This window comes from Xyrauchen texanus, chromosome 8, assembly GCF_025860055.1.
Source record: "Xyrauchen texanus isolate HMW12.3.18 chromosome 8, RBS_HiC_50CHRs, whole genome shotgun sequence".
Lineage (NCBI taxonomy): Eukaryota > Metazoa > Chordata > Actinopteri > Cypriniformes > Catostomidae > Xyrauchen > Xyrauchen texanus.
In genome coordinates this window covers 29,825,991-29,840,599 of record NC_068283.1, presented here as the reverse complement: position 1 = coordinate 29,840,599, position 14,609 = coordinate 29,825,991, and the positions used below count along the sequence as shown (strand labels likewise).

Genomic DNA, 14,609 nt, shown 5'->3' with positions numbered 1-14,609 from the left:
CATAGATTTGTGAGAGTTTTCGCGGAACTGGAGGTGTCAGAATAAACACCTTGGCAATGCATACTACCATTTCTACCACAGACTGACGTAGTAGAAGTTGTAAGAGTAGTATGTGAAGTATGTAATTGTGAACTCGATGAAACACACGACACGACACCACTGTCATGTAATGAGTCTGTCCAATCGTGAATAAACTGTATTGTCAGCAGAGTTTGTGCAGCTGCTCTGGAGCAACTGAGTCAGGGCTGCTCTTGCAAACTTGAATGATATACGTCACAGTGACGCGGTGGTGGCGCCGTCTCAATTCGGACATTTCTAACCAACATGCACTGCTTCAATTTCGGCACCGAATGGTCTGAAGAGCCTGCATGAAGTCGAACACACCTGCAAAGGTCCGCCACAGTGTTACACCACAATGTGGAGGAAGTAGAGAACGAGTTGTTTTGGCAGCTTGGTTTCAACAAATGCTCTTTTTGCAGTGAGGACGTTTTGTGTTCTGAAACAGCAGGTTTTTATAGTACAATGACCTCTTATATGTTAAAAGATCAAGAAAAATGGGATTCCTCATGGCATGACCCCTTTAAAACACTGTAAGCAAAACATACACACTTGATGTGAATATACAAATGTAACTCTTTAATAATTTAGCTGATAACTTATGCATTTTTTTTTTTTTAAATGTCAATTGTGTTTTCATTGTAATGTTCTGGATAATACAGATTGTTTTACTTTCCAAACTTTACTTTGATAATGGGCCTATATGGCAGAATGTTAGCTTTACTTCCTAACCTTTACATTTACAAAATGTATTACATTTCAATATTAATGATAAACACATTATTTTCAGAGCAATCAATCTTAAGACCCACGTTCAATTTATGGAAGCGTTTCTGAAATCAAAATTAATAAGCAAATAGCCTACATTTATATTGTCTTCACTTTGCAAAAAATTAAAAGCAGTGACAAAATTTCAAACTGGTTCTGAAACATTTCCAACAAAACATGCCTGCATATTGTTTGGGGCAAACATGCTTTGACAACATTTTCAAGATCAAGATCACATCATAAGATTCCCCACCACCAGAATGAGAACGCTTCTTAGCTGAAAGTGCCAAACAGTAATTATTCTAGATGTGTACCATGAGGATCAGATCAACTAATTCATTCTATCTGAAGCATCTAAATCAAGAAATACTAAAAGTTGTAAGTGTGGTATATAAGTGTTACCAGCTCCAACCTTGCCAACACAAAGGAGTACACTTAAATTACCCAAGCACAAATTGACAAATGTTTCCACAGTTTAAGGTGTTCTGGGTCCAGTTTGACTTCTATACATCAGTACAAAGCTGGACCTTAAATGTGCAGCTCTCCAAATCTCTGGCATGAATTTGAAAAGCACTTAAAGGACACTTCAATTTCAAGATGACAGTTTTTTCTACTTCGGTAGCCCTCCTGAGAGACAGCTCTGCAGAACACCATTCCTACTAAGATTCACCTAACCCCTAAACCAAGTCGCAACAGCCTTGAAATTTAAAATGTCAACAATTGCACTGTTATACCATAAGCCTTTCACAGTTCTTTTTCCTCTTTTGATGTCCTTACAATTAATAAAATAAACAAATATGACTGAAAGCATTAGTGCAAAATTATTATTGCAACCATCTCAATACACAATCATTCAAATTAGCAGCAGTTGTAAGACTATTAACGCTGCACATTTCTAAAATGTTCACCAACTAACTGCCATTAAATGAGTGCAAAGGAAAAATGAAAATACACTAATGAGAAATAAGCTGATGCTGAGACCATTATCTATAAAACAAACACCCAGTTATTTGCTTAGCAACACTCCTAAAGCGCAACTAGGGAGATATTGTAAGCTACAAAATAGCCTATCTGGACATTGCAATCTTGTAGTTAATGTGTTTCCAATACATTGGTTACAGATGGCTTTGTACAACTCAAACAATAATGCTGTCAATTAACCGAAAGACATTTTGTGGTGAGAGTAAAATAAACCAATCAATGGAGAGCTATGAACTAGTTTCCACCATATAGCATACTGTACTGAATATATAAGTGTACGGTGTTGAATGGCTCTTGTTTCCTTTTAAGGGGAACGCAAGAGGTGAGGATTAAGTGGCTTTTATTTCAAGCAGCACAGAGCATACAGAACAATAATTGAGCTCAGATAATTCGGTTGCGTTTATGGGTTGGGGAGTCTGTGATGGCATCAGCACACTGGGCTGAGGTCCGCTTCCTGGTGCCCGAAGCGCCAAGGTGGAGGGCCATCTCCTCTGATATGAAAGTGTTCAAATCTACATCGTGCAGTCCGTTCCTTCTGCGACCTGCATTTGCGCTGCCGCTGACGTGAGTAGGTGAGCCAGGAGTGCTAGGGCGGACGCTGATGCTTGCCATCGCTCCACTTAGACCTACGAATTAAACATGAGATAATTAACTGGTTCACCAATACATTGCCCCCTTTTCTGTAAACCCCACATATGCTGGCCATCAATGATGAAACATTTTAAACAAGCTTGTGGTGGGCTTGGTAAGCCGGTTTTATGCATAATTTAATGTTTATTTTCAATGACCATGCAACGGACATAAAAATTCACACACAAAAATAACTTAAATCACATGCCTTCAGAAGACTTGAAATATGACACATGAGCCACATTAACTACTTTTAGAATACTTTTGGGTACTTTAAGCTTAAAGTGAGTCTCTATCAACTGTCATTGCATTAAAAAGAATCTAATAAAAAATGATCCTTTAGTGTTTGAAGTTCACTTTGGTCAGATGCGAACACTAGGCATCTGTGTACAGGATGCGTGATGCAAATTTTGACATAAGCAGATTGCTTGAGCTCTGAACACGTGCAGCCGATTTTTATAACTGCACATACAGTACTCTGAACAAGCAGAATGCACTTGGGCCTGGATTTATTTGCAGTATTCAGTGGGTCCACAAGGTGGCACTAGAAGACGTAGTCACCGGTAAATAAATCAAGAAAACCAAGGTGGGTCAAGAATGTTGAGCTTGTGTGCGAGGAGGTCAGGAGATACCTGCATTTGTATAACTCGAGTCTGAAGGAATATAAGGACATCTTTATGCGTCTAAACACCTTAAAAAAAACAATTGTCCATTATCTCATAGCAGTTGTAGCGTGTATGCGCCATCTGCCTGATAATGTGCGAACAATGAAATTAAGTATTCCTTGAAAGGCTAGTAATCAAATGTGCACATACACCAAGCGCTCGCGTCAAAACCGAAGTATATTTTGGGCTAAGAAATAAAGTCATACAGGTTTGGAATGACCTGAAGGCGAGTAAATTATGACAATTCATATAAGGAATAGGAGAACTATTCCTTTAAGATCCTTTCAAATCAGATATTACTTACAACAACAACAAAAAATCTTAAAAGGTGGAGTCTGTAATTTAAACTAAAAGAAAGCTAAAATAATTTCAGTCAAATAGAAGTCATTTGTGATGTGACCCCCCCCGAAAGTGTAAATATTGTGGCACTATCAAAACATTGCTGTTCTTTTAAAAATCCTGACCAGCAACAGTCGCTCAATAATGTTTTCAGAAATCCTGTTTCAAAATAAATTATTTCTGCAGTTCTATTTGGTAATGGTAGTTTTGCAGACATGAAACTTCACAGGATATTCTTTGACTTCTTTTACTACTTTTAAATCAACAAACAATTTGTCAACATTTAATGTTGTTTATATTGTTTAAAGGTGAAGTGTGTAATTTCTGCACTACTAGTGGCACCAAATGGAATTACAAAAATATGTTTTCAAACAACATTAGCCAGCATCCCTTAGACTCATCATGCCCTTTCGCACTCACTGATTCCCTATGAACACACAGGCCATACTAAATAAATGGTGACAAGCGGTTAACGTCGTAACGAACAAGACCACTATAACATTAACACACCGGACAGAAAGTTTGGCAGAGGAATCAGCTTTCAATCAGACTGAACCGCAGCGGAGAAAAGGGGAGAAAATAAAAAAATACACCCATGTCCATATGGATTTCCACCAGGTTATTAAGCAACCTTATTAAATTAATTCTGCTATCAGTGCACACGTACACCGAGCTTCACGCAAAATACCAGCTCCATTAACAGGATTTGTGCGAGCGCATCAACCGGGCATTCCTTAAAATGTGAGCTCTCGTGACAAACACGGAGCGGCTCACCTGCACGATTAATTCAGTCTTCCATCGATATCATTGCGCATGCGACCCATTTTAATTTTACATGAGAATTCGCTATTTGAAAGTACCATGGATAAGTTCATCCATCATGTGAAACATCTTCATGACACTGACATTCTGAACAGCACTAACAAGGGAAAGAGAAACACCTGCTTAGCATCAGTTAAATACTTTACACATCAGCACACTTACTTACATTTATCCCAGTTACCTGTAACAGAATTTTCATCACTACTGTGGAAGTTGTAGCTAAGAAATCCACAGATAGTTGTAAAAGTCATGGGCATGTAAGTATTTTGAATTGGACTAAACTAAAAAATGACTGTCATCAAACGAGTGACGATCAAATAATTTTTTTTCAACATCTGAAGTACCTTATTTTGTTGTAGATATCACAATGTGTATACAGAGTGCTGAATAAAATAATCAAATTATATTTTGGTTGCATCTGAGGGCAAAACAAAATGTAATTGATTGTGTATATATGTGAATATCGGATCACAGGCCAAGAAAATCGATTCAAGATTGTATCGTGACGAAACATTCAATTTACACCTCTAGGATCTAGCACAAGATGTAGGATGGTTCTTGTGGTAGCTATTAGTAAGTGTAATGACAGCACCGTTTCTGACCATTGTGGCGCCCTAGGCAGATCGCGGTTGTTCACAGGTGGAAGCGGTGGTGTATTAGCAACTTGCGCAGCAAACTTGTTATTGCCGCTCTCGTTTGCCAGAGCAATCTCATCATTTGTGATGGTGGCGTGTGTGTGTGCTCCACCTCGTAAATGGGATACCAATGTTCACTCAGGTTTTACTCCGTTCTCTGTCTTTTAGCAAGTCTTAAAATTTTGGCGAAGCTTAATTTATTTTCCTCTGTACACGTCTGCCATAGTTGTTCATATTCCTCCTGCTGAACCAAGTAGCCACTCCTCAAACTCACACTATAGACTGAGCTAGAACTGGATGGGTGGAGCTGAGCGGGCCGCTTAAAATATAAACATCAATGTTTTGATTGTGTCTGGGATTCTGTGTTTATAGATTTTGATGAGATAAACCCATGATTGGCTTACCTATAGTGGTCAATGAACAATAAACTGGGAAAGTAGAACATATTTTGACATTAAAAAAGTTACACACTTCACCTTTAAGTTGTTAGCTATGTACACATATAAGGCCCAAAATATCTCTAAACTTTAAAACAAGAGCATGTTTGGAATTTTTAAGAGGGAATAGTACAATCCATTTGACAGTATGCTAGAATAATGACCACCATATGCAAACTAAAAAGTGCAGTCACCAAATGTTGGTGACAGAAAAATGTGCAGAAACAATCAACTGCAGCCATTTCTTATCAGCTATGAGTGATCAGTGATATTTACCATGTAGTGCTATGGCCTCACAGAAAGGCTGTAAATCAGTCTCTACAGATGACACGGTGTCTGATGAAGGTGATCGATTAGGCGACATCGCTGTCAGTTTGGGAGCAGATTTTGAAGTCCTTGGCGGTATTGCTTTGCCACATAGGAAACTTATCAAATCTTCCCTTCGTATAGTTCTCCTTCGCTTTTTGACCCAGGCCAAAACCTCCTTATTACGTCGCTGATGACCAATCTGAATTCCTAAATCATAGCTCCTCTTGTGTGCTTCAACACTCTCTGTTAAACAGATCACATTCCAGATCAGATTATACAAGCAAGTTATACATCGTTCAGCAGTGTGGTGTTCTAGTTATGTGCAAATGGGCACTGATGAGTTACCTTTGTAAAGATTAGTCACTGCTGTTGCAGCATTCTGAAATGCAGACCACAATGACTGTCCTTGCTGATGGCAGACTCGATCTGCAAGACAGGAATAAAATCAGGTGTGCTCCTATGGCATTACGGACTACAGCGATTAACAAATTAAAGACATTTAAGAAAATCATTATGATAAGACTTACTACTGTCAACCTCTAAATTTGAGACTGGGAAAAGCATGAAAACACTTTTCTAACCAAGTGGACAATACATGTCAAATTCAGCTGGTTTTACAATGGATTAAACAATGTAGGGTTGGGCGATGTCCCCTAAATTGGCAGTTGACGATGTTGACAGTAAAACATCGCGATGGACGATGATATCGTCGGTGGGGCGGGGCAGGGGTTTATATAATTGCATATAATTTTCAAAAATTATATGAAAAATTATAATTGCGTTATTTTATTAACCCAACTAATGACTCGGCGCTTTATCAGGAGGTTGCACGACACGTGAAGCATTTTTTTTTTTAGCTTTCACTTAAGAAGAGTTGTGCACTTTTTATTTTAATAGATCTCTTTACATACCGTAATTTCCGGACTATTGAGCGCACCTGAATATAAGCCGCACCCACTGATTTTTAAATAAAATATAATTTTAAACATAAATAAGCCGCACCTGTCTACAAGCCGCAGGTGCCTACCGGTACATTGAAACAAATGAACTTTACTCAGGCTTTAACGAAACACGGCTTGTAACAAAAATAAATAGGCTTTAACGAAACACGGTGTGGCAGCAGGGGCGTGGTCAAGCGCCCGTCCGGGAGAGAAAAGCGGTAAGGGCGCTTACACCTTAGCTAAATTATGTCTAACACCGATGTCTAATTTCAGTAAGCATGGGGAGAGCGGCTTAAAAAGGCAGCAGCCACAGAGCTGAGAGAGTGACACACGTCAGTCTAGTGTTGGCGCATAGAAGAATTGAGAAACTTTATAAAATTGATTGTAAACATTGCTGTGGCCATTAAAAGCCTTACCTGGAACGTCAAGTGCCCTGCTGAAAACTGTCACGCCCAAGGACACGTGAAGCAGGGCACTTGAAATTAGACACCGGTGTTAGACATAATTTAGCGCAGGTGTAAGCGCCCTTACAGCTTTTCTCTCCCGGACGGGCGCTTGACCACGCCCCCGCTGCCACACACGGCTTGTAATAAAACATTTGCAGTAAATAGTAGCCTACCAAGAAAGTCATTGGTCACTATCTTCCTCGTCCTGTGCACTGAAACCACTGAAGTCATCTCCTTCGGTGTCGGAGTTGAATAGCCTCAGATTTTGTCTTTTTGCACTGAGTCAATTCCTCAAGCTGCTGTTTCCAACGTCTTATCATCGACTCATTAAGACCAAGCTCCCGTAAAGCAGCTCTATTTCCTTTTCCAACAGCCAGATCAATCGCCTTCAACTTGAAAGCAGCATCATATGCGTTTCTCCATGTCTTTGCCATGGTGAGGGTGACAAAATTACTACCGTAATCAGAATGATGGGAAGTTTGAGCGCTTCGATTTAATCTAAACAGTAAACAAAAAAGTTGTTTTGACCTTAACCCGTTCGGCAATTTCATTGGTCTAATGAAAGCTTCACGCTGCCGAAAAACTGAGCACGTCACAGAATATTTTTTTTTTTTTTTTTTAATAAAATTTGAAAGCGGGAAAAATCCATATATTAGCCGCGTCATTGTATAAGCCGCGAGGTTCAATGCGTGGGAAAAAAGTTGCGGCTTATAGTCCGGAAATTATGGTAAATACTATTTTCCACTTAAAAACTATAATTTCGTTATTTTACTCACTGATGAGCAAAAGGTTGAGGCAGAAATGACCATGTACCTGCAGGAAATGGCCATTGATGGGGAAGAGGACCCGCTGACTTGGTGGAAAACGAACGACAAAAGGTTTCCGTTCATGGCAAGATTAGCACGGAAATATCTGTGCATATGTGCTACCAGTACTCCATCAGAGCGGGTCTTCAGCACAGCGGGTAGTGTAGTTACTCCAATCCGCAGCTTATTAAAACCAGATAAAGTGAATATGTTGGTATTTCTGGCCAGAAACATCGAAATTTAAACATGGTCTATGGTGAAAGATAGTAGACTTCTTTACGCATTTTTCGCCATCCGTTGCGGAGCTATTCGATTTTGCATATTATTTTTAAACGTTCATTTGTGTAGTTCATATGACCACTTTACAATATTTCAATAACATAATTTATTTTGTAGCCTGTGCTGAAGTTAATTGTGCTGCTAATTATAAGTGAAATGTTCATGCCGAGTTTCGGTCTGAGTGTTGTTCCGTTTTCTTGTTCTTTATTTGTTGTTCTTCTATGTTTTAATAAATGTGTGTTATTCATATTCACCTTGTTTCTTTCATTTGATTTGACATTATGGATTTATGGCCAAGGAAATTTTTCTTTAAAAGTATTAACCAGACAAAAGTTATTTGACGTTCAGCTGGTCTGGGTTTATCTTAAACTGTCGCTTCAGTGTATACAAGAGCTATGTGACAATGAGCAAGATTTTCTGAGACACTACAACTACTAATAATTAATTAATAAAGGCTATTTTCTTGTAGCCTACAACATAAAATACTTTAATCTAAATGTACAGTGTAAGACATGTAAAAAAAAAAGACAAGAAGCTAACAATGTCAAGATCAATATTTGTGTAGCCTGCCTGACACGGTATTTTCACAGACTAACACGTCACGTCTCTGGCATATACCACAGTATTTAAAATAGCATATATGCATTAGTTATATTCTCAGTTTAATTTACAGAGAAATCCCTGCAAAGTTTTTAGGTTAACTATAGAAGAGACTAGGATTAGTGAGTCACACTAGCAAGACTCGCAAAAGGGGGCGTGGCATCACGATGGTGGCTCTACATCGTGATGTTGGTCAACCATCACGATGGACGATATGCACAACCCTAAAACAATGTTCATTAAACAGTGCCATTTCCAGAGCATTTACTGCCAACCATAAAACAGCTAATATATTGCTAAAATTAAATGCCCCCTCGCCATTTTCTAAAATTATTCAGCACGTTTGCTCACAAGGACCATTGCGAGCAAAAACAGCCATTGACAGAGTTCAGCTAGTTCTCCATCCTAGCCAGACAATGGCGGTGTTTCAAAACCAAATGAGCTGCCTTCCTGGACAACATATTTGGGCATCATAGTTCATTCGACCTTGCCTTTGACGCCAAATGTGGCATCAGACCACCTAGGTTTTGAAACACAGCCATAATTCATGAGACAGAAGCTAGCTTTAATAACTGACTAACCTGCAAATGTTTACATTAAAATGTAAACCTTACATTAAAAAGGCACATGTGATTTTATTTTCTCCCAAAGTGCTAAATATCAACAAAAACCACCACAGTACTTTCCTAAACACCTGTTTGTCACTATATACTGGAAAATGTTCCTGATCCACAAGATAATTATGTGTAATGTCTAAAAGTTTATTTTTTAGGTCATTTGTTCTAATATTTAATAATTTTTTAAATGTTGCAAATGTATATAGCTAATGAGAATTCCTGAAATGTTAAATTTGAGACAAAATACTTTTTGGTAATTTTCGGTTTTGTTCAAGGTGATTAAAAGTGGAGCGAGTCATTTTAATCCAACATACCTGTCAAATTCCACAAATAGCTCTTCACAGTCCGGTAGCTGTCCGTTCTGTGTGTGCGTGATTGCCAAAAAAAATCTGGTGTTTATACACAGCCCTGGCTCTATAAATGAGAAAATAAACAAAGTGGATGGGACCGATCCACACAACACTATTCCAACCAACCAGCAACAGAGGGCGGTTCATGCTTGTGCGCAGGATGGGGGAAAGGGGAGGGAAGATGGGGGAAATGGGGCAGTGTGCAAGAGGGAAATTCATTAGAAGAGGAGGGACAGTAAATCTGGCAAATGCCAACTTGTTGAACTCCAAGCAGGAGAGATGGCCGAGAAACAGCAATGAGAAAAAGGTCAGACGAATATAAAATAAAAAAGAAGGGGTATGATCAGGCAACGGCTAGGAGACGCGTAAACATCTGTCTCACAGAGGAGAGGAGATTGCTCTGTTTCTGCTTGATAGGTGGGTAACATTAGTTTTGCTATGTTTCACAGAACCAAGATATGCTGTTGTTATGATGTTAGCTATAGTAGCAGGAGAGTTGCGAGTATCGCTGTCTGGAGCTGGTGTTCTGCTCTGGGAAACCGTCTCGTCCTCTCTGCACATTATCTTTGCAACAGTTTCCTAACCAACTACCAAGCTAACATTACTTGCTGTTCACTCTATATCATGGTATTTGTCTGTGCAACGTTTGCAAAGGTTTTTATAGCCACTTGTTAACATAGGATTAATGCATAATTCACAATGTTATGTTAGGTAACATTAGCTTCTTTGTTAGCTTAGATATAAATCTACTGTCCTCTTTGGTCACTGTAGTTTTGTATGTGTATTTGTAAAATCAGAATAAACAACTAACTCTCACTAGTTCACAACTCTGTTGTGTTTTGTATGCTGTGTTTTAGTGATTGCTTGTCATTCATTTACTAACATTTTATATAATTATTTTGTTTCACCCAGTTGTTGTTTCCATGGATTGCCATGGTGTGCATGAATTTGTGGGGGCGGAGCTTCTGAAGGAGCACTGAAGAGATACTCTCCAATACATGAAAGGATAGTATATGGGGTAAAAAGCTCCCATTGCAAGGGCTAAAGGCCCCAATAAAACAAATAGTTTTTCTTAAGTGAGGAGAATAGGTTTGTTATGAAGTGGGCTCACATTGACTGATCCAATCACAATGGGGATTCATTTGTTTACAGAATACTTGATTAAATTAACAGGAAATGGTACACCCATTTCTGTAGTAGTTATTTTGAATAAGCATTATCATATGTTACTCAAAAAAAGCATACTAAAGTCTCAAAAGTATTTTAATTAGTTGACAAATTGTGCCCTATAACTATTGACTTTATATATCTACACGATTTCACCATAAATCCCAGTGGGGCCCTTTACCCCAAATAGGAGGTAACACGCCCCCTTGTCACCCTTTTTTTAAACAAATTTTTCAATCAAAACAACCTTCCGTTATTATTTCGTTTGACACAAATTATGTTGCTCCATCAATATTCAATAAATATATTTTATAAACTTTGATACACTTTGTGACCAAAACAAAAAAAGCACATTTTACTGAAGACATATCTTTAGCCCAATTGTAGCCTACAACACATGCAAAAAAGTTACAATTTTTGCATTGTGGCATTATTTTTAAAAAGTAACACATTTCACGCTCCAATTTTGATTACAGCAAATTATAAAGAAAAAAATGGTCTTTATAATTTTCTCAATGCAATGTGAAGAAAACTAGATATTTAAATTGTAAAATTTGTATATAATCGCAGTAATACTCTCTTGGTGCTACCTTTCATTTTTGTTTTACCGTAAAAGATTTTTACAAAAATTTAAACATTTAAAAATATATATTATAATAACTATAATAATAATAAATGATTAAAAAAAAAAAAAAAAAGTAATTTGTTACTTTGTTACTAAATGATCACTTAAAACAATGGCAAAATTACAATATCCAGTGTAACGGTAATGAAAAAATGCGTAATGGTATGGATTGTAATTATGCATCCTGACATGATAAAATTATGTCAAAATGAAAAATATCTTAAAAGTCTTAAGTGTAGGCTTTTTTTTATTTTTTTGTCTTTATGCAAATTTGAATTAATTTGTCGTTAAACATGACCAGGACATTTTCTTGAAAGTTTTCGTCAAGAACTAAAAAATGAGCCTCTCCTAAATGCATAGTTTAGATGAAGAGAACAATGACCGGCCTAAAATCTATCACAGAGCTACAGTAACTAGCCGGTTAGCCAACATGATAACAACGAGCAAACTGTCAAAAATACAGCCAGACCGGTGCGGCTAAAGCTAATTACAGTTAACATGACCAAAATCAAGCGCAAAACCCGGATTCCTATCACTTTAGTAGTCAAATGGGATCTGTATTCGCTCATCCGGCTCGTTGTGTGCTGTTCGGTCTAAAAACAGCGGGTTTTTGCTTTATTTTTCTAGAAGCGGCCGGTTTCTTTAGCCGAGCCGGTGGGCCGCTGATGGTGTCTCTTTATCTGCTCACATACCTTTATAAAGTTGCGCCACCGCGGTAGCAGAATTCTGGAAGAGATGCCAGAGTTGGTCTTGGTTCTGGTCCACGTCCTCCTCATTCGGTTCTTCTCGTTCGGCCTCTGCCAGGCACTGGCGCTCCCATTTAGAGAACCAATGTTCGGGTCCGTGTTCGTGGATCTCCGCTTCGCTTTCCTCCTTCTTCTTCTCCTCCATGATGAATACTGAGACACTTCGATGAACTTCTGGTTGTTGTTCGAGTGATTTTGTTTTGCTCTTATGGGTTAGTTTTCGGTCTTGAAACCATACAGTACCTGAGCAGTATCAGTTAATATCATCAGCTGTTTATTTATCATTCAGAATTAAAAGTAAATAAATTGAAACGTTTTATATTTTGCCTCGCCGATTTCTGCTTACCCAAGACAGTAGCTGTCTACTCAACTCCGGTTAGAGGATCGCTTTTGCCTTGCGCAGTTTCACGCGTTCCTTCATGTGGGCGGTTCCTATTTAAACACGCCCCTTTTCTTTGCGCATGCCTGGAGCAACAATGCTTTGTGATCTCTGATCATAGAAACAGAACAAACGTGATAAATATAATTGCAAGATTTACGCATTTCAATTTCATAACAAAATTCCATAAAATTTAATTGAGTAATCTGCAAATTGTGGCATATTTATTTACATTTATATATATATATATATATATATATATATATATATATATATATATATATATATATATATATATATATATATATTTCATTTAAAAATTATATTTACACATTTATTTACAATAATAACATTAGTATTTTTATTATTTTAGATGTTTTCAGGCTTACTTTTCAAATGCCAATGAGAAAAAAAGATTGTATATTTTCCTGGCATATTAAAAAGGGAAGTAACATTTTTAGAGTAAATGCTAATTACAATTTGCTAGTAGCCTAATTAGACAGTATTTCCCACATACTGAGACGTAACATAAACTTGACACAGAGTGAGGCATTGTTATAATTTATGAATAAACCACTTCAGCCTGGTAGGAAGTTTTGAAACAATGTGGGATTTAACCAAATGTAGGTTTAATGAACAGTCTTAGTGTAATTGTAAGTACATTTTCCATTGAACGTCTGTTTAAAAGAACTTGTACAATATCTAAAAAATTTTGATAGCTGTACACAGAATTGTTGACTTTTTCTATAACCCTATTACATGTTCACATAACGTTCACATAAAAGGATGAAAGCTCAGGTAAAAGATTCAAGTAAATTCCATCTGCTACTATTTGCGGTACATTTTGCAGGGTTGTCCAAATTCCTAATGTCACAGTGTACAAACGAGGTTCAATAACATATATGAACCATAATGCAACTCAGAAAAGCTGTCAAGTTCAAAATCCAACTGCTATACAAAGGATGCAACCTAATATTAAAGTAAGTAAAGCTAAAACAATGTTTACCAAGTGCATTACATGGAGAGAGTAAAATACAGAATAAAATTTTTTTTTTTTTTAAATGTAAAACATGAAAGGCCTTATTGAATATGCTTCGAGAGTTCCACAGCTGGACACAGGCTGACTCCCCACTTTTCAGATGTGTATTACCCACTTTAGCAAGTTGCAGTTTTATGATCTTGAGTGATCTTATTTAGTAATCATATTGCTAAGGTATATAGGAGAAACACCATAAAGATTTTTAAAAATGACTAAGAGAATCTGTAGAGACCAATAATCACAGCCAACAATCACATATTGACAGTATTGATTGAATCATTAATAAATGTAAATATTGTGATACTGTGATATTGTGATGGTCACAATATACAGTATGTGAACCACTGATAAAAGAGATGAATGTGAAATCACACTACAATACCAAATGCAACTTGTCAATTCTTTAATGATATTGCATTGACAAATAAAATGGATTATTACTGTAAAAAAAATAGTTAATTTTAATGGTAAAAGACTGTAAAAATGCAACAGAAATAAAACGTTAATTGATTAATGAATATTATCTGTAAACTATACAGTAAAAAATGTAATATATTTTAAAAGACGATCCAGTAGCTTTTACAATAAAATGTTGTAAAAAGTTACATTTTTTATATGATCTTCCTGTTACTGTTAAAAATTACTTTGTTTAACAAGAGAGTACATACTTTTTACAGTAAATTATTGTTAAAATAATAATCAGGCATCCCACATTTCCCTGCATGGCCCATCATATAATAGTAATCTTTCTTCTTATTTTTAATATCAGTTACGTACATTGGGGTGTTCTGTGTTATATTTGATGTAGTTTAGTTAAAGTTTACTGCATTATTTAAATTTCACATGTGTTACCCTGATGGTGTTTAGTGTTTGTGTGAGTGACACTGAGCACTGTCTCTACAAGTTTAATCATCATTGCTCTTGGAAGAGCCACTATTGATGAACCTCATCATGTGTTGCTCCTCATCATG

General features: G+C 37.1%; 1 protein-coding gene across 2 annotated transcripts; it reads right to left on the bottom strand.

Annotated features, from left to right (window-relative positions):
- Nucleotides 1-621: 621 nt before the first annotated feature.
- LOC127647869 (HUWE1-associated protein modifying stress responses-like) lies at nucleotides 622-12,630 on the bottom strand. 2 transcript variants are annotated; one of them, XM_052132384.1, is made up of 5 exons: nucleotides 12,567-12,630; nucleotides 12,167-12,463; nucleotides 5,989-6,069; nucleotides 5,611-5,886; nucleotides 622-2,432 (listed from the first exon to the last, which is right to left on the bottom strand). In XM_052132384.1, exons 2-5 carry the CDS (start codon nucleotides 12,363-12,365, stop codon nucleotides 2,188-2,190), a joined length of 801 nt encoding a protein of 266 aa, XP_051988344.1. In that variant the 5' UTR covers nucleotides 12,366-12,463; nucleotides 12,567-12,630; the 3' UTR covers nucleotides 622-2,187. The 2 variants fall into 2 exon arrangements, with proteins under 2 accessions (XP_051988344.1, XP_051988343.1); XM_052132383.1 differs by having other exon boundaries at nucleotides 12,167-12,589.
- Nucleotides 12,631-14,609: the final 1,979 nt, after the last annotated feature.

Bases quoted from the DNA above. Each gene is read 5' to 3' on its own strand.
- LOC127647869 (XM_052132384.1), bottom strand. From the start codon at position 12,365: ATGGAGGAGAAGAAGAAGGAGGAAAGCGAAGCGGAGATCCACGAACAC. The intron at 5,887-5,988 runs GTAACTCATCAG...TCTGTTTAACAG, and splicing joins AGTGACTAATCTTTACAAAG to AGAGTGTTGAAGCACACAAG. The intron at 2,433-5,610 runs GTAAATATCACT...TTTAATTCGTAG, and splicing joins TGAGGCCATAGCACTACATG to GTCTAAGTGGAGCGATGGCA.